This window comes from Struthio camelus, chromosome 2 (genome assembly GCF_040807025.1).
Source record: "Struthio camelus isolate bStrCam1 chromosome 2, bStrCam1.hap1, whole genome shotgun sequence".
Classification (NCBI taxonomy): domain Eukaryota; kingdom Metazoa; phylum Chordata; class Aves; order Struthioniformes; family Struthionidae; genus Struthio; species Struthio camelus.
Window position 1 is genome coordinate 42702490 of NC_090943.1, and position 22238 is coordinate 42724727.

The following is a 22238-nucleotide window of genomic DNA, read 5'->3' on the forward strand; positions in this document are numbered from 1 at the left end:
TGAATGCGTAAATCATCCTAATCGCTACTTTTCCAAGCACTTCAGAACTCATGAACCTGTCAAGAGCATTTGTAGATCGGAAACATGATCTTGGACTCTTGTAAAGTAAGTGCTTGAGGAAGAAGAAAAAGCTTAAAAGAATTCTTAGTCTCTAGATTCACTACAAAAGAACTTAAGGAGGCCCCTAAACTGGAGCTTTCTTTATGGAGGACAAGTTGGTGAATGGTCTTAAAAAGTGGGAATGAACAGAAGAGTTCTTATTACAGATCAGCAAAATGAATAGTAAGTAGTCACCAGAAAAAAATGATATTTTTGTGAGAGTATTAAAAGAAATATGAAACTGGCCAACTAATTATTAAGTTGTGCAGCTGAGCTGTCATTTAAATTGCGCTCAGCAGTAGAGAAATGAAATATCACAGATGCAAAACTAGTTTTTAGTGGGGTTCTAAGAGAATTTGAGAAACTATCAATAAGCCTCCTATTTCAGGCAATTAGAAGAAAAAATAAAAAATGATTAAGAGTGAATCAGTAGAGGTATGAGTAATATGGTGTGCAGAAATTCAGTGTCTTTTGTAGAACTCAGGAACTGTACAAATCTGTGAAGGAACTGGTGAGCATTTGGATTAGGGTTTTAAATGACATTGTGTACCTGGATTTCCAGAAAGCTTTAGGCAAATTGCTTCAATAAAATCTGATTAAAAAAAAAAAATCCCTTAAATCCCTTGTGAAATAAGAAGAAAGGTCCCTTTATATATCAATAACTAGTTAAAAGATAGAAAGTAAAGAACAGGAATAAACAGTTTTCACAATGAAGGGAGACTAAGAATAAAATTATACTGTTGCGAAAACAATGTACTGCTTGAAAGTCTAAAAAAGTGAGTGAACAATTTGATCTTCACATAGTTAGAGTTCACTACCTGTAAGGGGAAAAAAACTGTGCAGTGGATGAACAATAGTGGGCCTTAAAATATCTGCTTGTTTCAAAAGGGAGATCTTGATTTTTACTGTGGCTATTCCTTAGGAACCAAAGCTTAGCTCACTGCTAAGTGGTGGTCACAAAGGCAGAAGTCTGTATCCTGGCTCTGACAATGGCTAGTAGCAGATCTTTAGGGGAAGAATATATGGACAAGGAAACTATAGAGTGAGATTGCTGTTCGTGTATTTTTTTTTTTTTTTAAGAGTTTGACAGTCTGCAATTTGAATAAATCCTGAGCTAGCAGCTGGCTCTGTCATTATTATTGCACTTAATAGTCCTTGATGGACCTTTCTTTCATGCATTTGTTTAACTGGTTACTTTTATTATTTAACTTACTGATCTGCAGTTAGTAATGCAGCTGTTAATTTATGTGATGTATTTTGATTTGGGAACTTAATATCATGGATTCTCTAAGTCAGCTACATATGACATGTCAGAGTGTATATGCTGCTTGGCTTACAAAAAGAGTGAAAAAAATCTGTAATGGGTACTTAATTCCAGCAGATCCCAGAATGGGATTTCATGTTATTCAGCAGTATGCACTGTAACATGTGTTGAGTACTGATCTTCTGAGACAGCAGCACAGAAGTTCCCTGTAGAGGATGCTGAAGTGAAAAGAGAAGCAAATGATTTCAATATGAGTTTACAAAGCTTGTATGGGACAAGGAGAGGTATATTAATCTGATAGATTGTGCATGTTAAATGTGTGTTGAGTTGAAAGTGTTTCTCTTAGTAGCCTACCATATGTTGTATCCACGCTAGAGTTAGCAATACAGGATGACTTATTAATATAGGACAGTTTTATGCAAAGGGAAATATTTTCAATATTGTGCGTACAGCAGTACACATGAATGAGCAAAAAGTCTGTTTTGACGCCATTTCATGATCTTGCCAATAAGAGATTTGCCAGTATAATTGTGTCAACTAAGAGAATTTTTCACACTGTGTGCTGTTATTATCTACCAATAGAACTTTGTAGTGACAATTTGGCCTCAATTTAAGAAACTTTGAAAAGTGAATTTTTGTTTTGTTAAAGCACTCAAATGAGTAGGGTGAATGAATCAGTTTCATTATTTTTATTTGCTGTCGTGTTTGTTTCAATATTGTACTTTACAGAAACACCTTCATCTAATCTTGCTGTTTTATTCTTGCTTATGTCTTCTACTTTTTATTTGATTGTACGCTTTTTACAAAGAGCAGAATATGAAATAACTGGTAACAGGCATTCTTTCCCTGTTTCCTTTGGAGAGACACTGTGTCCCACAAACTAAGTGTCTTTGCCTTGTTGGGAGAAAAAGAACTGAAGACCAAATACGTTAATACATTCTGCAGGCATACTAGCAGATTTGGTTGCATATTAGCATTTAAGTTGTAAATTGACTTTTGAATCAAAAAAAGAACTTCAGATCTTCATTCTTTATTAGAAAACAGTTAATTAAGAAAGTGATTAGCCTCCTGTTTTATTTGAGACCATTTAAACTGTTCCACAGTAGTGTTCTGCCTTGTTCCTAGGCGCTCCTGTTCTGTGAATAGAATGATTAAACTGTCTGTGACAGTTTCATTGTTTTGAATTTGTCCTGGTTTTTGTTTTATAGGGGAAAAGAGAAAGAATAATGAACCTTATTCTCTGGAGGATTCTAAAAGGCCAAGGGTTGTAGGAGATATTCCTATTGAATTAATCAATGAAGTAATGTCAACAATTACAGATCCTGCTGCAATGCTGGGGCCAGAGGTGAGAAATATACAGAGCTGGCATTGTAAATGGTCTGTTTTTAATAAATGTTTCGCATGGATAGAGTAAGATAAGCTATGAATCCACAAAACTTACCATGTTGTCAGTAAGAACAGTACGAAAAGGGAAATATTTAGGTGTGGAAAAAATATCGATGAAGTACATCATTAGCATGAAGAATAGTTCCACTTTTTTTTTTTTTTAATGTGTGGGCTATTGTTTACAAAGAGGCTTGGAGATTAGCGCTGGTGAAGAAGTAGATCCCAGGTTATTTTTCAAGGTATTTTTGTTACAGGACAGACCAATAATACACTTGTTTTTTATTGTTAATTTTTTTTATTGTTAATCATAGGCGTAGCGTGTAAGACATGGTAATTTGGCTGCATACCTTGCAGCAGATTGAAAGGTCCAAATTAAAAACCTCTATATAATACAGAAGGGATGATCTAAACAGTTATTTGCCACTTCTTCCACAACTGCTCTTTCCTGAGCTGGGAGAGAAAAACAAACAGAATTGCAGAATTGTGCCATGCACGGAATTGCCCTTTTATTTATTTTTTATTTTTTTGGCTGGCTTTTCCTCCTTCTGTTTCCTTCACCAGCCTGTGTTTTGTCAGCAGCTTGTTTGCCAAGATTTAGCTAGAGGCTGAAGATTTGGAATGACATACATTTTGCTCAAACTACATACCGTGACTGATGGCTCTGTGTGTTACAAATGTTGTGCCAGTCTGGATGTTGGGGTTGGCAGTGACTAGATACTCAGCAGCCAAACTTTGCTCTAGAAAGAAAACAGTATGTGAAAGTGAGCCTCACCACCTGCAGAATAAGTATTACTTTGGGAAAACCTGTCGTTGGGGGAGGTCTGTGGGTGTAGTGAATTAACTGGAATTAATTAATTTTCATGTCTCTATATACTTATCTTACTTTCTGAAATTTATATAGAATATAATGGAGACATTTTGATAGCTAATAACTGTAGTTCAGTTTCTTTGAGGTTAGGGGAATCTAATAAGGTCTTCAAGATTACTTGGTGTAGGTAACAGAAGAACTTTATTTATCTATTTTAATCAGTACTATGCTGCAACAATTTCTTAAAAAGTAACCAAACTTATAACTGTTTAAAAATGCTTTTTAAAATTTGTATAGCAGTAGTTAGAAAAGATTCTGTTGCCAGACTTGGTGATGCCAGCATGCATGCAGATATGTTTTGGCATTGTAAAACAATGTTGAAAAAAGTTACATAAACTCTCTATGTTAATTTCATCTCCATTCAGATATATGCATGCAATTGCCAGAAATACAGCGGCAAAATCAGTAGGAATTAAAATATTCTTTTCAGGTTCTTAAGATAGTTGTGTACATAGTGGAAAGCACTACTAAAATGAAAAAAAATATGACTGTACTTGCACTGCCATTAACATCTGTGGTTTGCAATATGTATAAGCAAATCCACTATTACTCTTGTACAAACCAGCTAGATCAAAGAAATTGTGAAGATACACTGGCATGAGCTTCAACTGCATAAGTGTTGTCCTCCATGGGGTTTTGTCACTTGTTCGGTCATATAGTCATACCATCAGTGTTGTCATCTTATCTTTACTAAAACAAGCTTGTGTACGCCTATGCGTACTGCAGTGTAGACTTACAGCCAGCTTATTTGATGGTGTCACTTTATCTTTAAAAAAAAAAAAAAGAAGTAGATCAAAGGCAATGCTGTCTATTTTTATAAAAAGATAACTTGGATAAAGAGGATTTTTGTTTGTTTGTTTTTTAAGGCTGTTCTGTCAGAGGCTATGAAATCTCCAAAATATGTTTTTGTTTCATTTTTGTATGATGCAGACTAATTTCCTCTCAGCGCACTCAGCCCGAGATGAAGCGGCAAGGTTGGAGGAGCGCAGAGGAGTGATTGAATTCCACGTGGTGGGAAATTCCCTGAACCAGAAGCCAAACAAAAAGATCATGATGTGGCTAGTTGGTTTACAGAATGTGTTCTCCCATCAGCTACCCAGGATGCCAAAGGAGTATATCACACGCTTGGTCTTTGATCCGTGAGTACCTTTTGAGAGGAATTTCATGGGCGAGTTAAACGGAGCACCTGATGGTTGCTGCAGGGAGCGGTGTAGAATTGGGCTGCTAAGGTGATGTGCAGGGGAGCTCTGCACATGCCACCCTTTTCGCATCTTTTCAAGCCCCTGTAACTCCTGACCATTTGGAGCATACCTGATTACCACCTAGGTATCTGTATTAATGATAAGTGGATTGTTAGTGTGGGAAGGGGGCCTAAAGAAGGCTCTTTACGTATTATACTACTGGGTATTTGAACTGAAAATCAGAAGAGAATTGTGGTGCCTGTTAGTGGTTTTTGGACCTCTACTGACTTGTAGACTGCTCTGCCCTCTGTCTGTGGAGATCACTATGACTTAAATAGTATATATTGCCTTTCTTGCCTTGGATGCAACTGTACACCACAGGCACTTGCAAAGAGACACTTTGACTGTAGCAGCACCCACAGGGTACACTTGGACTTCTGCCACCCTTAGTGTCCTGATTGGTCTGTGCCTCAGCTGCTCAAGAAGGGAGGTTCTTTTGCTAGGTTCACAGATATTTAAGCTCTGCCCTTTCTGATGTCATCTTCCCTCTAGCTTTAATGTTATATATATATTTTTTTACTTATATTTAAAATATTTTTTTGCTATTGAATTTACTGCTTTTTGGTGTAGAGATTGTCAGGTATCAGTCCTCTCCTCTTTGCTCAATACACTGAGGCTCTTTCTTGCCCTGACACTTCCTTTGTGCTCTTCTCTGAAGTCTCCACTCTTTGCTGCTGAACATCCTGCAAAGCCTGTTTACTCTCAACCAGTATGCTCTCCCAAAATTTCTGACTCTGATCCACAGCCAAGGATAGCAGACTCCAGCACTTCACAGTGGAACATGCCTGTAGGCTCATTGCATCTTGGCGGAGGAGTCAAGGTGAGCTCTGACTGAGCTAACCTCAGCCAGCTGCTCGGCCCAGTTTGTGGAAGAACGCTGCCTCCGCCACCGGTGATGCCAGACTGTGTGCCCAGTATGTTAGCAGCAGCACTTCTGAAAGCAATACTGGAACAGTTTCCTTCGCTGTTAGGCTTGCTAGCGTTTCCCCTCTGTGATACTGCCTCATGCCAACAAACTCTAGTTGCTAGGTCCATCTGTTCCCTGAAGCACAAGAAGCCCAGTGCTGGGGACGACTGGATGGGACGCTGGTCTCACGGCACAGGAAACTGATCTTGGAGACATCTCCTAGGTCCCTCAAATGGGGACAGCACTGCTTGCATGAGGGCCAGCACCAATCCATAGACTCTTTTGCCTTGCCTGTGTGGGATGAGTATTGCTTGGCTGGGAGAGGAGGAGGCAGCCCTGGGATCTTTTTTGGGTTTAGGAGCATTAACAGCGCTGTGGTTGCAACCAGAGGCTACTGATTGAAAAATCCAGGTTCCCCAACAACCAAGCATTAAAACAAATAGTGAAGTCATGGGTACTGAGCTATGGCCTTCTGTCATGTTTCTTGAGGCCTTCCCTTTTTTGGAAGGGACTACCACTTAGTAGGCTGAGAGGAACTGCTGAGAGTTAAAGCACTCTTCAGTTTAGATATCTGTCTGGAGAGAGGTCCCTGCTTGAGAAAGAGGTATGGATATTGCCAGAGCAAGAAAATGCCCCTTTTTATGCCCTTTAGCAAAAAGTTCACCCAGAGGAAACAAAGCAGATGGACAGCTTGGAGAACTCGGGTATCTGCCACAAATTTCCAGGGGCACACATTGGAGACCTACACTGAGTAGCAGTACACGTAGCCCTATGTTATGGGGGAGTAAGAGTGCAGCAGTACTCTTTCTGTTTCTTTCAGCTGTTACCTTACTTATTACCATCTGTGATGCTCTTCTTTCCAAAGTGACCATCCTCGCTGAATGTTATGAACAACTCAGAAATGAACAACTCGGACATGAGGGAATAAAATTAAAAGTACAAGCTATTATTTTGCCACTGTCATTCCACAGATAAAAAGCATCAAAATAAATATAAGAACAATAAGAACAAGTGTAGGCAATTAGTCCTGATTAATAACAGCAAAAGAAATTTCTTATAGAATCTCATTCAGTAGTGACACATAAAATGTAGCTTCTCTTTGGGCTGCCCTTTTTGGAAGGGGCTCACTTTTGGCACCGATCCCTGTCCCAAACATAAACTGCTGTAAATTTTCTTTATTATTTATATAATCTAAAGAATAATGTGTTTTGAGTAAGCTAGAAAACAGGTGCAGCATAAGTCTTTCCAGACCTTGGGGATAACAGTAAAATTCTTGATCCCTTAGCAGTTTAGATCACACTTCATTACATCTTTCCCAGCAATCAATATAAGTGCAGCAGAAATGGACATTTATTCCGGTCTTGATTCCACTAGAAATGGATGATTAGAAATACAAAATATAATTTCTTGCTTATTGGAAACTAATTGCTATACAGAGTGTAGGAATCTCTTAGAGAGGGCTTTCTGTCCTGCAGCTCCATGAATTTCTAATTTAGGGTAAAATCATTCTGAGAACTGTGCAATGGTATAGCTGTCAGCAGCAGGGTCAATGAAAGCAATATAACTCTTTCTTTATTGGTATTACCCTAGGAGTATCTGGCAAGGCCAGGACTTTATTGCACTATTGTTATTAAAAGACAAAGTTAATGATGAATTTTATGGTAAATTCAAAGCATGATGGTAAAATAGTAACTCTTCTGTAGATACAAGCAGCACACTCAACAGAGGATGGTACAATTGCATTAGCGTTACAGAAAGAAGTGAATAAAGTTTCTGAAATAAGGAGGGTATGGACACATCTATGCTACTTGCATGAACTAAAGTGACTGTTATTTTTGTCTACTCAGAAAACACAAGACCCTTGCATTAATAAAAGATGGTCGTGTTATTGGTGGTATCTGCTTCCGGATGTTCCCATCTCAAGGATTTACGGAGATTGTTTTCTGTGCTGTGACTTCCAATGAGCAAGTTAAGGTAAAAACAATTCTACAGTGAGAGTTTACTAAGTATATTTGAGTTCTCACCAATGCATATGCTCCTAATTTTGTTGGGCATGTTCAATATCTTGCTGAGCATTGCTGAATAGAAGTAGAATGGGAAAGACACAGTGAGTCGGAATATACTATGCACTAATTAAACATATCTGCAGACTTAGAAACATCAATGTAATAGGATTAATTGTAATACAAAAAATCTTCCTCAACACAAAAAAAGTGTTCAGTTATCTCCCATTCTTGGACTACTCGCTCCTCTGTCTTAGCAATTGCCTCTCAGTGTAGTGTAACACCCCCGTGGTTGACTGAAGTAAGTATTGATTGTGTGTGACAGTAATCTATGCTAAAATACTTCGGGATGTTAAGTGACTTCAATGAAAATGAGATATCAAAAAAATTAGATATACTTTTGCATCTCAGAATAAGAACACACACCGTTCTATAAACTCTTTTGAGCTCTTTTTGCAAAATGTTCTCAAAGTGTTGAAAAGTGGCTGTTATGTTGAAAGAATGTATAGCACTAAATACAGGAGGAAATGTTCACTCCCCGCTCCCTGGCCAAGGACTGCAGGTAGATCGAACTCTGGCTATGTGATTCAGGATTTTGCCTTTAGATGGTGCTATATATTTTTTAGTTGAAACTGGTACAGCTGAGATGTGGATTAATTTAGAGTTTGTAACAGCTGAATGTGCAGAAATTGTGTGCTCTGTTTTGAAGGGAAGAGCTCTGGATGGTGGAAGGGTAACGCAGTGGGAGTTCAAAGTCTGTGACACCGTTTAGTATTTCTGTTGCATTTGTTTTTATTAAACTTCAGCGCTAGAGAGAAACTCTCACGCATACTTAGCAGTGGCCTGTCATAAAAGCAATCAAAGTATTTTTAGCAAATGTGAACAATAATAGAACATTTTTTAGGTATGTCTATTTTAAGCCTAAATCACTCGTAAAAGGTGATTTTACTAAAGTAACCAACTGCACTACAGAAGTTGAACTGCCAAATGCGTGCTGTAGCTCCTCCCTAGGGGTAACCTTTCAGTACGTAACATAGCACTTCAGAGTGCCTGTTTGTGCTGCATATACATACAAGCACCTTAACGCGCGATTTCTTCTGTTGTGCTTTGGGGTGCCTCATCACATGTGCGTTTCAGGTGACTGTTTCTGAAAACTGGCATTCCCACATGCCTTTCTGAGCAAGGTGGTTCCTACCAGCAGGTAACTGAGGGAGAAGTAAATGTTCACACATGAGTCTCACTGCCTTCTCTTGGTGGAAAGAACTTACTATTTTAATTCAAGTTGAGGCTGAATCTAAGGAAGATGAGTATTGTTTTACTTTACAGCTGATCCTTAAAAGCTGAAATGGTTTTAAGATAGTTTGACCACATGTTATAAAATTATTTTAAATTTTACTGTACATGACTTAGTTTCCCTTTAGGATTATTAGACTTTGAGAAGTGTTTGTGCAAATGAATAAACCCTGGGAAAGCTATAGAAATGATAGATGAACAAAAAACGTTTGAGCTAATTGTCATCATAGTTGCTAGAATTTCTTTGAGGCACAAAGTTAACATTGTTGTCAGAGATTAGATGCTGAAGAATTACTAGAATGTATTGCAATGTTTCAGGTGTAAATAAAATGCCAGTCTCATACACTATTCCTTTCTTCCCATTGATGAGAGGAAAGTAAAGAACTTGGCTAGCTCATGTACTTCTAGTTTGAATTTAAGGAAAACATTTTTTATGTTTAAAAAAAAAAATCATTTCAGAGTTTGTCCTCTTCAAAGAATTCTTGAGAACTTGAGTCTGCAGTTAGAAAGCCCCTGCAGGTCTTGAGCACTTCTGAGTTCCAGGAAATGCTGTGCCTCTTACCTTGCCATCAGGTGTCAAGTCACTTTGTATTGGATGCCATGCATAATGTCTGCCACTTTGACAAGTGAAACATATGGCTTTTAATGGCTTCCTTAGATAAGACATACGAGATCCTCATTTTGACTATGAGGTCTGAATGAGAGATGCTCCAAACACTAGCTGGAAAGGAAAGATTAACGCACAGATTTTGTATTTAGAGTGGCAGGGTTTTCAAGAGTGTGTCATTATTATTATTATTGTTTTGTATTCAGCTTCCAGCACTTACTTAACTTGGTCTTATCTGACTGTTCCCATCTTTAAGGCTATTAAATTGTGAATCAATTAGGTATCATCTAATTTATTTTTCTATCTCATGTACATAAGTAAAAGATTTTCCCAGCTTTTAAGAAAAGAGTACCGCAAAACATTCTGGGTATGTTTCTGTAAATATCCAGTTATTCTCCATGATGCTGACAATTGGAACATATATAGGAACAGTGCATTTTTATGGACTTTCCTGTCTATTTTACATTTCTGCATCTTGAAGCAGAAGGGGAGAAAGATAGCTTACTTGGAAATGTGAATAAGTGGAACTTTTTATTTATCTTAGGACAAAATGAAAATGGAAATTATTCCTGTGTGCAGTCAGAAGGTATAGCTATTTATTTGATTGTGGACACGATAATTTTCTGCTTCTAATTATGGTAATAACTGTTTCAGTATTCCCTTTTATGCCTTATAAGATTATAACATCTTTGAGGTAGAGGCTATTTCTGTTGCAGGTGTAAAGAGGTTGGTAAGATAGAGGCCTCATCTCAGACTGTGGTTCTTCTAAAAGCAACTGTTCTGGCATTCCCACTGCACTGCAATTTTGAAATGATATGGCTAAGAAGAATGCCCTATTATTACAACATATATAGTTTTGTTGATAGTGAGATGTTACCATAAATAGTTGATATTTAACTTAAAAGAGGAAAAACTATGTTTACCTTGAAGTACAACTTTCAGGACAATGTACCTCTTTAGACTGCATTTTACCCATAGAGAGAGTCCAGGTTGTGGTCCCTTTTAGATTAACAGGGAGTCAGACATTAGAAGCTGTGATGTGCTGTGTTCCCGAATGGATAATAAAGATACCCTTCAAAGGCTGAAAACAGCTTGATCTTGGGCACCTCACTAAGTTAGTTACCACAAGATCTTTACGATAGGATTTAGAGGAAAGTCTATGTTTTTAAATCCCTGTAATATGTAATATTCCTCTGTCCACAGCTTCTAATATGCACAAACCCAAAAGGTTTCATAATAGCTTTTTCCTCATGCATTTCGCACAGGGTTATGGAACTCATCTAATGAATCATCTGAAGGAATACCACATTAAACACAACATTCTCAACTTTCTCACATATGCAGATGAATATGCTATTGGCTACTTCAAAAAACAAGTAAGTCAATCTAAGAAATAACTTGGTGCAAGAAGTAAACATGTAGTAATGATGAGCTAAACAACTTGACACGCTGAAGAAGTTGGATAAAATGCATATTGTGATTTTGTGTGTAAGATGTATTTTTTTTTTTAACCTACAAAACATGCTCTATGCTAACCTAGTGTGAGGGAATCTTATGAATATAAGTGTATTGTATAGCCTATAATCTGTCAAGTCTTCACAACACAGTGAATTATGACTAGGCTGCCTCTGGACTTTTTTCATTCACTTCCTACACTGATTCTGGAAGAAGTGTAAGGTTGGACCAGACATTCTGGTGACAGACTAGAACTTACCTATCTTGTGCTCACAGCTGCTCCTGATTTGAATCCCGAGGAGCAAGTTCAAGAAAGAGTGTGATGTCTAATCTTTCAAATAGATTCAATAGATACAATAGATATCAGCTACCCAGTTGGAAGATACAGTGAAGATAGAGCCAGACTGTTTTCAGGGGTGTACAGCAGTAGAACTAGACGCGATGGACACGAGTTGGATCGTGTGAAATTCCAGTTAGGTATAGGGATTTTTTTTTTTTTTTTTTTTTTTTTTGCCATGAGGGTGGGGAAATACTGGAAGACATTGCCTGGAGAAGTTGTGGAATCTGTGTCCTTGAGAAGTGCTCAAGACTGGGCTGAACACAGCCTGGAGCAACCTGATGTGATAAGACCTACTCTGAACAGCATGTGGGACTAGATGACCTCTGGAGGTCTCTTCCAGCCTCAACTACTCTGTGATTCTATGAAAATAACTGATATAACTCATTCTTCACCCATTCAAAATAAATAAAAGACAGGCTTGTTTTCTTCTCTCAGATCAGAGAAGACTGAGAGGGGATCTCCTCAATGTTTACAAGTATCTGAAGGCGGGGGTGTCGAGAGGATGAGGCCAGTCTTTTCTCTGTGGTGCCGAGTGACAGGACAAGAGGCAACGGGCACAAACTGAAACACAGGAAGTTCCATCTGAACATGAGGAAAAACTTCTTGACTGTGAGGGTGACAGAGCATTGGAACAGGTTGTCCAGAGGGGTTGTGGAGTCTCCTTTGCTGGAGATATTCAAAACCCTTCTGGATGTGATCCTGGGCAATATGCTCTAGGTGACCCTGCTTGAGCAGGGAGGTTGGACTAGATGATCTCCAGAGGTCCCTTCCAACCTCAACCATTCATGAAATCAGTGCAGGCAGACCCTTTTCACCTCTAGCATATCCCTTCCTCAATTTGGAAGTTGCTCAGTTTCTATGTACATTTGGTTGCAGAAATGAAGCCTTTGATTGTAAATTGTAAGGCAGAAGTAGGCTGGGCTACTGATTTTGACTGAAGTCTCATAGATACCACTACAGCGAAAGAATAAAATGCAGTCAGAGAGTGAGCTGCTTTTTCTTTTTTTTTTTTTGGTCTTAGTTAATACCTTTGTTTTATTCTTTTTTTCATTTAACTTTTGAACTATACAAGACTGTAATATAACCCTTGGAACTTTTCTTAGGGTCTGGTATCTTATTTTTTTCACTTGAAATACAAAAGTAAAAAATTTCATTGTTCTTTCTGACTCTGATATTACTGTAATGTTTGGACAAAGGTCTCACTGACTTCAACAGAGGCTCTCCTTAACTGATAGCTACAGGACCGCCATCTTTTAAAATATAAAATTATTGGAAAATTCCAGTACATTTGTCTGGAGTAAAAATCTTTTTCTTCATCTCTTTACTTTCTCCCCCTGCCCTTCCTATATGTGTAAGAAATTAACTATTCTATCAAGTGATTCCATGTTGCATGGCTTGCAACACTGTAAACCATGGTTTTTAACTTTTTCCATCATATTGTCTGTATTTTAATGTTACGATGAATTTGGTTTTAAGTCATCCTAGTTTTTCATTTCAAACCAATGTAAAAAGAAAATGGCATCATGAAAAATTATGTTTATTTTTTCTACAGGGTTTTTCCAAAGATATTAAAGTACCAAAAGCAAAATATGTTGGCTACATCAAGGATTATGAGGGTGCCACATTAATGGGATGTGAATTAAATCCAAGGATTCCCTACACAGAGTTTTCTGTCATCATTAAAAAGCAAAAAGAGGTAAAAGCTGAAATGAAGCACTGAACAATATCATCAATGAACATTTCCAAAGCCACACATTTAAGATAATTTCTTAGTTTTAAAACGATTCAGTCACTGTTAGATTATCTCTCTGCTTTGGTGCTTAAAACATTAGATGGTATATTTTTATTAATTAAAGTAGTTCTTCTATTCGAGGCCCAGGGCCATAACTTTTACAGCTAAAAGATTAAATTCTACCTTTTTGGATTTACCATAACAGCAATGCTGCAAAGCACTGGTATTTTGAGCAGTATTTACTAACTGACTGTATTCCTTTTAGATGATAACTAAGGAAAATTTTGTGAGATTTTTTGATTGTCTCTGCAGCTTTCTGAAGTCTCTCCTCCCTCTGCCACCAGTCACTGTTGCATTCATTAAGGGTGACTTTTGAATAGAGTGTTTGTACCACATATTCTATGCTTACCTGAAGGAAAGATTTTATTTATTTATTTGTGCAAGTAATGCAAAAATCAAGCGTTGTCTTAAATTTGAGGTTGTCGTTTTTTCAGGTTAATATGGTATGTCCTTTATTTAGTCTACCATAATTTTCCATTTAAAGAATGTAGTTTATTAGCAGAATAATAATTAAGAAATTTCCTGCTGTGTTTGAACACCCTTCTGAGTACTGAAATAAATAGAAATTACAAGGGTAGCTTGTTCTTTCGAGGTTCATCAAGTCTCACTATCTTTTATTTATTTTAAAAAGCCTCTTTATGAAACAATCATTTTCCTTCTAATAGAACGATATGACCCATGCTGCAGAAAGAAAAACTATTTGAGGACTGTGCATTTTTTTTTTGTTTACAAAAACGTCTTTCTTTCACTCATCAGGAAAGTATTGGTCAGTAATGTCCATATAGCACAGGTTGTCGTTTTTCCCTCTCCTTTCTGCTTGGTTAGGTTGAGTTATTCTTCAGATCCCAGCCTGTTACTGGGCCTGTCACGTTTCCCTTGGAGAAGGAATGTTGTGGGGTTAAAAAACAGACTTGTCTCTTCATACTACGTGTTAGTCTGTTACAGAGGTTCATCTGAGGCATGCTCAGCTGCAGCAATACAGTTCTAGGCCCAAGCCATTGGTGTGTCACTTCTGAAAATTTAGGAACTTAAGTTAGTTTTGAAGGTCGTGGCTCTGGAGCAGCTTTATCAGCACGTGCTATTTTGCGTTCTTCCCTCTCTCATTTGGTGGACTCCCCTGTATTGTTCCAAAGGAATCAAAAACATCCCAGTTGGTGGTAAAGTACCTTTGTCCTCCAGAGATCCCGTGTCTACCAATATTAGAAAGAAAGCTATTATTATACAGTGATCTATGATTGCTATTGTATCTTCTTTGAGAAGAAATATATACTCCTTTGGAGTGTGCATTAGAATTGCCCATTTGATTCCCAGAGCACAGATCAGGAGGTTTTATGCTTTCTGCTAGCCTTGTCTCCAGAATCAGTGTTTGGCCAAGTGGCTCACCACTGTTACTCATCAGCTCTAGTGCGAGCCTTGGGTGTATAAGGACCATAAGATCAGGATGCTAGCGTGTTTTTGTTCATCGCATTTTTGTATTAATTCTCTGTGGTTCACCTTTTAGCAAATCAACTCTATGTCTTGCCTCTCAAACTCTTTTTTCATTCTGTGCTTCGTTATTACAGATCATTAAAAAGTTGATAGAAAGGAAACAAGCTCAGATTCGAAAAGTCTATCCTGGCCTTTCTTGCTTCAAAGATGGAGTACGACAGATTCCTATAGAAAGCATTCCTGGAATTAGTATGTATCAACCTATTTTAATGTAGAACAAAAGTAGAACAGCCCAAGAAAGGTTCAAGGCTAGAAATGCTGATGTAGCTGCGTATTTCTTTTTGATAAGATATAATTGTTTTGGTCTGTTAATTTCATTTCTGTGAAGATTGTTCCATTTCTGCCATAATTAATGTCTTCAAGACCTTCCCCAAGGCATCCCAGGCTGTTGCTTTCTTATGTACATGTTTAATTTTACTTACATGTGATGCCTCTTTTTTTGTCTCACAATATAGTCAGCAATTTCCCTCTGGCACTGTTATGCACTGAACTCCTGTTCAAGGATGAATTCTGTACTAAATATGGACCTATTTGGAATAGGACAAAACAGAATTAAATTTTAACTGTAATCTTTTTTTTTTTTTTCAGCTCTCTCTTCTGCAATTTATTCTATGTCCTTAGGGAAACATATAAGATAACTTTGACATCACTTATCTTTACAAAGTTGTGATAAAATATGTATTGAATTATTTTTAAAAAGGTAGTGTTTCCCCTGTAGGAATACTTTAGAATTTCTTGCAGTAGTCTGGAGAAAGGGTCATGTAGGAAATGAAATGGGCCTGGAAACTAGGTTGCTGTGGCTTTCATTAGGATTTATTAAAACAAACTAATTTTATTCTGTGGCAGTGCTGAAATGGCTTATCTTTTTAGAGTTGCAATAACTCTGTTAACATTTGATCTTCTGTAGCTCTCATGTAATCTGTAATGTTTTTGGTGTACAGGGGAGACTGGCTGGAAACCAAGTGGAAAAGAGAGAGGGTAAGTACTGCACAAAAAAAGTGATAAAGCAATTTTGAGAATCCTTTGAGAAAAGTCTTTAAACTTTTGACTTTGAGAAATGTCTTCAAATGACTTTGAGAAAAGTCATTTGCAATTTCCTTCCATCCATTGGAAAACACAGATAAATAATCTGCAGTGGATGAGCTTTTAAGCATTGTTTTGTTTTATTTTCATAAAATGCTTGAATTGTTGGAATTGTTTTTAGGTAAGGGGCACACTATAGTAATGAAGTTTCAAACTAATCTTTTTGTACTAATATTTTCTTTCAAGTAAAGAACCCAAGGATCCAGATCAGCTTTACAGCACATTAAAAACCATCCTGCAGCAGGTGAAGGTGAGTGCTAGTTCTAGTTTACCATCTGTAAAGATTTTTAAATGATTTACAATATAGAGTTTCCATATTAGATACCTTACTTTTTTCTTTACCAAAGAGCCATCAAAGCGCTTGGCCCTTCATGGAACCTGTGAAGAGAACAGAAGCTCCTGGATATTATGAAGTTATAAGGTTTCCCATGGGTAATGACATTAACATTTTTTAAGTATAGAGTTTAAAAATCTTTATAGCTGGAGACTTAGCAGACATAGCAATCTGTTTCGTATGTTAAAAGGTATATTTCTTGCAGATCTGAAGTGCCAAACGTATACTGTTGTTTGAAATGTATGCCTATTTTGTGACCTTTGTGAAGCATCTATGATACTATATACATATGAAACCTTAGTATAGCCTAAAGAATCCTAGCAAGCTCTTAAACAACAGACAAACTTTGAGGACTGAGCTGGTTTATGTGACCTGTAAGGATATGTTCCCCAAGTGTGGTAACTGGTTATTGTAGAGCCTACTGATACGTTAAAAAATCTTGAGGCAAACTTTCAGGAACACCTGAGTGTTTGAATTGCTTTGAAAGGGGATTTAAGCTTTCTAAATCACATAAACAAAGCCTTTTCAAAAGCACCAGAGTATTCTAATTAACACTTAATGTAGAGTTCACTTCAAATGAAGTTTAGCAACGTGCTTCATGCAACTGATTGAAAGTTGTAAAACAGATTCTTAAACCTTTGTATTTTGGATCTGGCAAAGGTGTCTGTATCTCTTTTTTTTTTAACCATACAGCTATTGCTTATGCAGTATTACTTGCAAAGGGAGGTGCACAAATGCTAATAACATTTTTCTTTGCTTTTGACTGCTGTGTCATATAATTTATATGATGATTCAGTGCTGTCCTAAATAGATGCTGGTTTCGATTTGTATTGCAACAGATTTAAAACTGAATCCTGGTATTTCTTCATTATTTGTATAATACTCATCCCCATCTTTCTGATTACAGTTTCTGTTTTTTTAATGTTACTAGAGAATGAAATTCAAGTTCAGTGCAGATTATTATCAGTCCGTTTCTCAGAGAAGGAAAGTGTGTGTAGAGTCCTTGATTGTGCCTTCGGATTTGTCTTAACAGTTATATTCAACTAATCATTTCCAAGGAGCAGATAGATGTGTACTTCACAAACACAGTAGTCAAGCTTCCTGTATCCCTGATGCAAATGTATTCTCTACCAATGAAGAAAAAGAATGTTTTGTGCCACTGCTTGGCAAAGTAGTCCTTTTCTGTTCTTCTGAGCAGAGACTAGATTGCTGTTTAATCTGAATACACCTTTTAGTGTATTAAGAAGAGCTTGCTGCCTGGGTTGGCAAGCCCAAAGTAGAAATATTGTCTGTCCTTTTCTTGCCCAAAGTTGCAAGGGAGGGAAGCAGGGGGTAGAAGCAGCTCTCATTTTAGGATTAAGCTGAGGTCTTTGTTTTGATTTTCCTTTGTTTTTTCAACTAAGGAACCCAGCACAACTAACCCACCTTTTGATTCATGATCAGCTGCTGCTTTCTTTCTGCTCTTATTACCAGCATACTGATGTTGTACCAAAATCCCTGATGTAATTTCAATTAAAAAGAAACAGCATTGTTTCTTTTCTTGTGCTATGGAATACAAAACCTAACTGTTGTCTTTACGTTTCTGTACAGACTGAACTGTAGGTTGTTTGAGAGGTATGGCTGTAAGTTTTTTGACTACCTCCTAAGGTCACTTCTCATGTATGTAGTGGTTTTTTTTTTCTTCCTGTTTTGTTAAGTGCTCTTGTAGCTGCTTATTTTCAGAAGTGCTATTTTTTTTCCCCTTGTTTGTCTGTGATATGAAAGCTGTATGATTAAGTGGGAGATGGAGCCAAACTCTCACTGTAGTCAGTGGAGAGTGATTTAAGCGACCAGCCAGACAGTGACTGCTTTATGGTGAGCCAAGCAGCTCTCTAGATTCCATACTATGATTAGACTTGGGACATGCAGTTCATACCTAAATTTGAGGCTTAATGGGAGCTGAATCTCATCCAGAGTTTCTTCCTTACAAATGTAACAAACAGTGTGCTATAAGGCTTCATCACACAAGCGTATTATGGTAAAACATATAGTTTTGTCATATAAACATCTTCCTCAAGAAATGGATTCAGACAATTTTAAGGGAAGCACATGTTTAGCTAGACACTCAAACAATGAAAAGCATTGTATGATTTACACATAAACTTGATGCAACTATTTCACAAGGCTCTAACTTTTTTGGCACATACCAGTTCCGCTCATTTAACTACATCAGTGCAGTCCCTTGCAGCAAGCCCCTTTATGATGATTTAGGAATGCCAGTTGGTGTTGTGTATGATGATGGTAAGGCATCTACTTAAATGAATTACTCGTAATCTGATTTAAATGTCCATACATGGACTTTCTGAATAAACCTATTGAATACAGGTTTTTCAGCTGATAAGGCTTAACTGTTCCCGCTCAGAAGATTTAACTCTCAGCAGTTGGTTATTCACATTGCATCTAACTTTGGTGACTTTGAGCTTCTGGTTCTGTGTAAAGTGAGTGAAAGGGGATGAAACTAAAGTAGAAATCTCATTCAGCGACAACTACATCATTAAAAGCCCAGAAATAATCCCTAAATTCTGCTCAGATTTGGAGTTCTGATATACGGTTTTTCATTTTGGTTCTTGGGATTCCAGGGAATGCTTCCAAAGCTCTGTAACTAAGAAAAGGGGCCTGCAAACTGAAAGGTGAAGAACCTTTGTTTTAATGTGGTGTTTTCATATTAAAGTGTTATTTCTCTATTATGCTTACATGCACTCAAATTGGCTCTGGTACTGTTAAGCCATTAACCATAATTTTACATTATTCTTTTGCATTATTTCCCAAATGCTAGTACCTTGATGATCTTTATTCAAAAGCTAAATAGAAATGCTTTTGAGGCCAAGTACAAAAATGGTTCCATACAGTTCTTGTAGAGATGGAATGAAGCAATCTGATAAGAACCTGAAAAGGTGCATGTGGTTTATGAATCTGCTCAGGTGTTCAGTGTTAATTTTTTTTTTCTTGCGATGTACATGGAACATTTAGCAAAAGAAAGCAGATTAATCTGGAAATTTTAGTATCTAAGCATTTTCACACTTTCCCAAACAGATGTTTGCTATTCATGTTTTGCTTAGATACTTGAAATCCTAGCTCGGGGACTGTCTATCGCTATAAAACCTCAATCTCCATAAACACTATTGGTTCTAATTAGAAGAGGCCTCACTGTATACTAACTGTATAGGCAAGTAAAGAACTTCTGTTTAAACTACATATTTTACTCTATTAGAATTGAGGCTTATTAATCAACTCTTACTTAAGACAAATCTGTTAGCAATATGGCATACTAGAATACATTCTGCAGAAATCAGTTAGAATCTGTCCTAATAGAAAATGAGGGAGGAGCTCAAGAAATTTTTTTTCTCAAAGCGCTACCAGGAGCAATAAGTCTTCAGCTGCAAAGCGGTAAACAAATTTACTGCACCAGGTTACAGAATTACAATAAACAAGTATCAACTGAAAATTTTTGGCTTGTTACTAACCTGGGGGGGGGAAAAAAATTTAGACTGCCCTTGCTTTTGCAAAATGTTGTGCAACACTCGTGAATAGCAAATTATATATCACTGGAAGAGGTATTTGAGAATATCCAGCAAACTTAACGATTTTTTCTTTCTTAAATAATTCCCTGTTGTCATGTTGATAGTGCTTTTCTCTATTTTTCCAAAATCAAATCTTAAAAAAAAAAAAAAAAAAAGAAAAGAAAAAGGAAAAAAAAGAAAAAGACCTTGTAGGAGATAAAGCAACTATCATTCTAATTTTATAGAAATATCACTTTTGAAACTGTACTATATTCTGAGATTTAACTTCTCTGCTGTGGAGACCTTTAGCCTCTGCTTTGCTAACAGTGCTTGCTGGCACTAAGACTTTCTATTTTAGATACTTCTGTTACGATTCACAAAGGTGGTACTGAAGCCTGGGCTCAAATACTGCTATGAAATAGCTGTTAGAGCATCTGAGATGAGAAATGCCAAGGCATCCAGCACACCTTCCACTTTCGAATTCCTGTACTCATTCCTAGCCCATATAGTGTAGACCAAGTTTCAAAATGCCTAGTAAGAACTACCAGAAAATGGACTATGTGGAGAACGCTGAGGTGATTTATGTATTTTATGGATGGCTCTGATTTTAGTATCAAGGAAAACATTTTTTAAAGAATGTTTTGTAAGCAGTAGAAGCAGTAGTAGCTTGTATTGTACTATGAAGGTGGGAGAGATCAATTCTCACGTTGCTTTCAGAAAGGGATACATAACTATAACTTTGAAGCTATAACTAAATGTATGGTAGATTGTGAAAAAAAAACTAAATCTCCTCTTCAAAGCCGTAAGTAGTGCTTGCAGTATAGACATGTCTGCTGTGTTTGCACTGAGGCAAGTATGTTAGTTAACATGTTTTGCGAAGTCATCTGAATTCTTTACTTAGGCACTGCTAAGGCCCCTTCCAGCAGGGTTCACAACAGCTTTCTCACATACTCACACAGCAATTAAGGACACACAATACCCACAGAAAACACAATACCCACAGAAAACACAAAGTGTGAGAACAGAAAAGTGATGCTTTAATCTTAAACAAACACACACCTCTATAAAATCATTCTTATAGCAAAACATTGCTTAGTTCTAGAGGCTCAACTGATGCTGTTGAACTTACCTTGTAAAACCGTGGGAAAACTTGTATCAGGATCAAGCCTTAGATTAAGGCAATTAATAATTCCAAATCCTAGCTTTGCCATCAGTTCCTTTTAAATGGCAAAGTAATATAAAGGGATATTACATACACAAAATATTTTGAATCAAACAGTGCTAATCTATTTTTTTCCTGTACAGATCTCAAAACAATGAGTGAACGACTCAAGAATAGGTACTACGTGTCTAAGAAATTATTCATGGCAGACTTGCAGCGAGTCTTTACAAATTGCAGAGAGTACAACCCCCCTGAAAGTGAATACTACAAATGTGCCAATATACTGGAGAAATTCTTCTACACAAAAATTAAAGAAGCTGGATTAATTGACAAGTGACACTCTTTTTTACAACCAATCAGTGTGCCTACTTTATTGGCAAGAGAAGCCGTTACATCTCTGAGCTGTGGGACTTCAAGTTTTCAAGAAACTTCTGTTTAATAATTAGCACTTTTAAAAAACCCTTTTAGTTTTGCAAACATGTATTATATTGAAGTTACAAAAATTATTTTATTAAAATGCTTTATAATGTATTTAAAATTATTGAAAATTTCTTTTGTGTGCCCGTTACAGTATGTTCATCAGTTTATCAGCTACAGCCTCAAAACATGTGGGAAATCGCACATGTTTGGGAATATGAAGAAAATTCCTAGACAATGAATGTGAATGTTATAGCTTACCTAATGCAGTATCTGTTTGAAAAAGGGTGGTTTTTTTTTCCTACCTAGTTTAAAAACAAAACAAACAGTAAGGGAAAAACAACAGTTGGGCGTTGGGCTCTGAAATGTTTGTTTCATTGTAAGTTTTTTTTTTTTTTTTTAATAAGATACTATTTTTTAAAAGAAGCAGCTGGTTGAGAAGCTATGAGAGAAAAGGAGCCACTTCTGAGAAAGAACTGCTGCAATCTTTGATAGATGCAAGTTTTTCAATTGATTTGGAGTTTTGAGAAATATTTTACCTGCAAATTGCAACCTCATAACCACTAATAAAATAAAAATTTGGTTAGATGTGTAATGTCATAGTGACTTGGCTTATGCAGGACATAAGTACACAAAATAACTTCAGAAAATCTGGTTGGTATATATTAGACTTAATTTTAATTGGCTTAGTAGGGAGAAGGTTTTGATGCACTTCATGATCCACACCATTTCCTACTTTCAGCTGATAAAATTCTTTAGATTGTTACAGTAGAGATAAGATGATTGTACACAAAACTGGTCAATATATGACAGCTTTAGCTTATATAATTCCCTCTGTGGTAAACTGGATTTTCTACCAAGCTTTATTGTAAATAGTAACTGTGATTATTTAGACCCAGGAGCATATTAACATTTTACAATTAGTGTTAGTATATCATCATATATCATCAAACTGAGCAC

At 36.9% G+C, this 22238-nt stretch overlaps 1 protein-coding gene across 1 annotated transcript in view; it reads left to right on the forward strand.

Annotated features, from left to right (window-relative positions):
* KAT2B (lysine acetyltransferase 2B) overlaps positions 1-21924 on the forward strand; it is a 43719-nt gene extending 21795 nt beyond the window's left edge. Inside the window, exons 9-18 of the mRNA XM_068935396.1 lie at positions 2572-2708; positions 4548-4756; positions 7613-7739; positions 10934-11044; positions 13016-13159; positions 14818-14932; positions 15685-15721; positions 16013-16076; positions 16174-16258; positions 21005-21924. Of these exons, the coding sequence (XP_068791497.1) occupies positions 2572-2708; positions 4548-4756; positions 7613-7739; positions 10934-11044; positions 13016-13159; positions 14818-14932; positions 15685-15721; positions 16013-16076; positions 16174-16258; positions 21005-21198 (1223 nt within the window). The 3' untranslated portion in view covers positions 21199-21924. The remainder of the gene's footprint in view (positions 1-2571; positions 2709-4547; positions 4757-7612; positions 7740-10933; positions 11045-13015; positions 13160-14817; positions 14933-15684; positions 15722-16012; positions 16077-16173; positions 16259-21004) is intronic.
* The last annotated feature ends 314 nt before the right edge of the window (positions 21925-22238 follow it).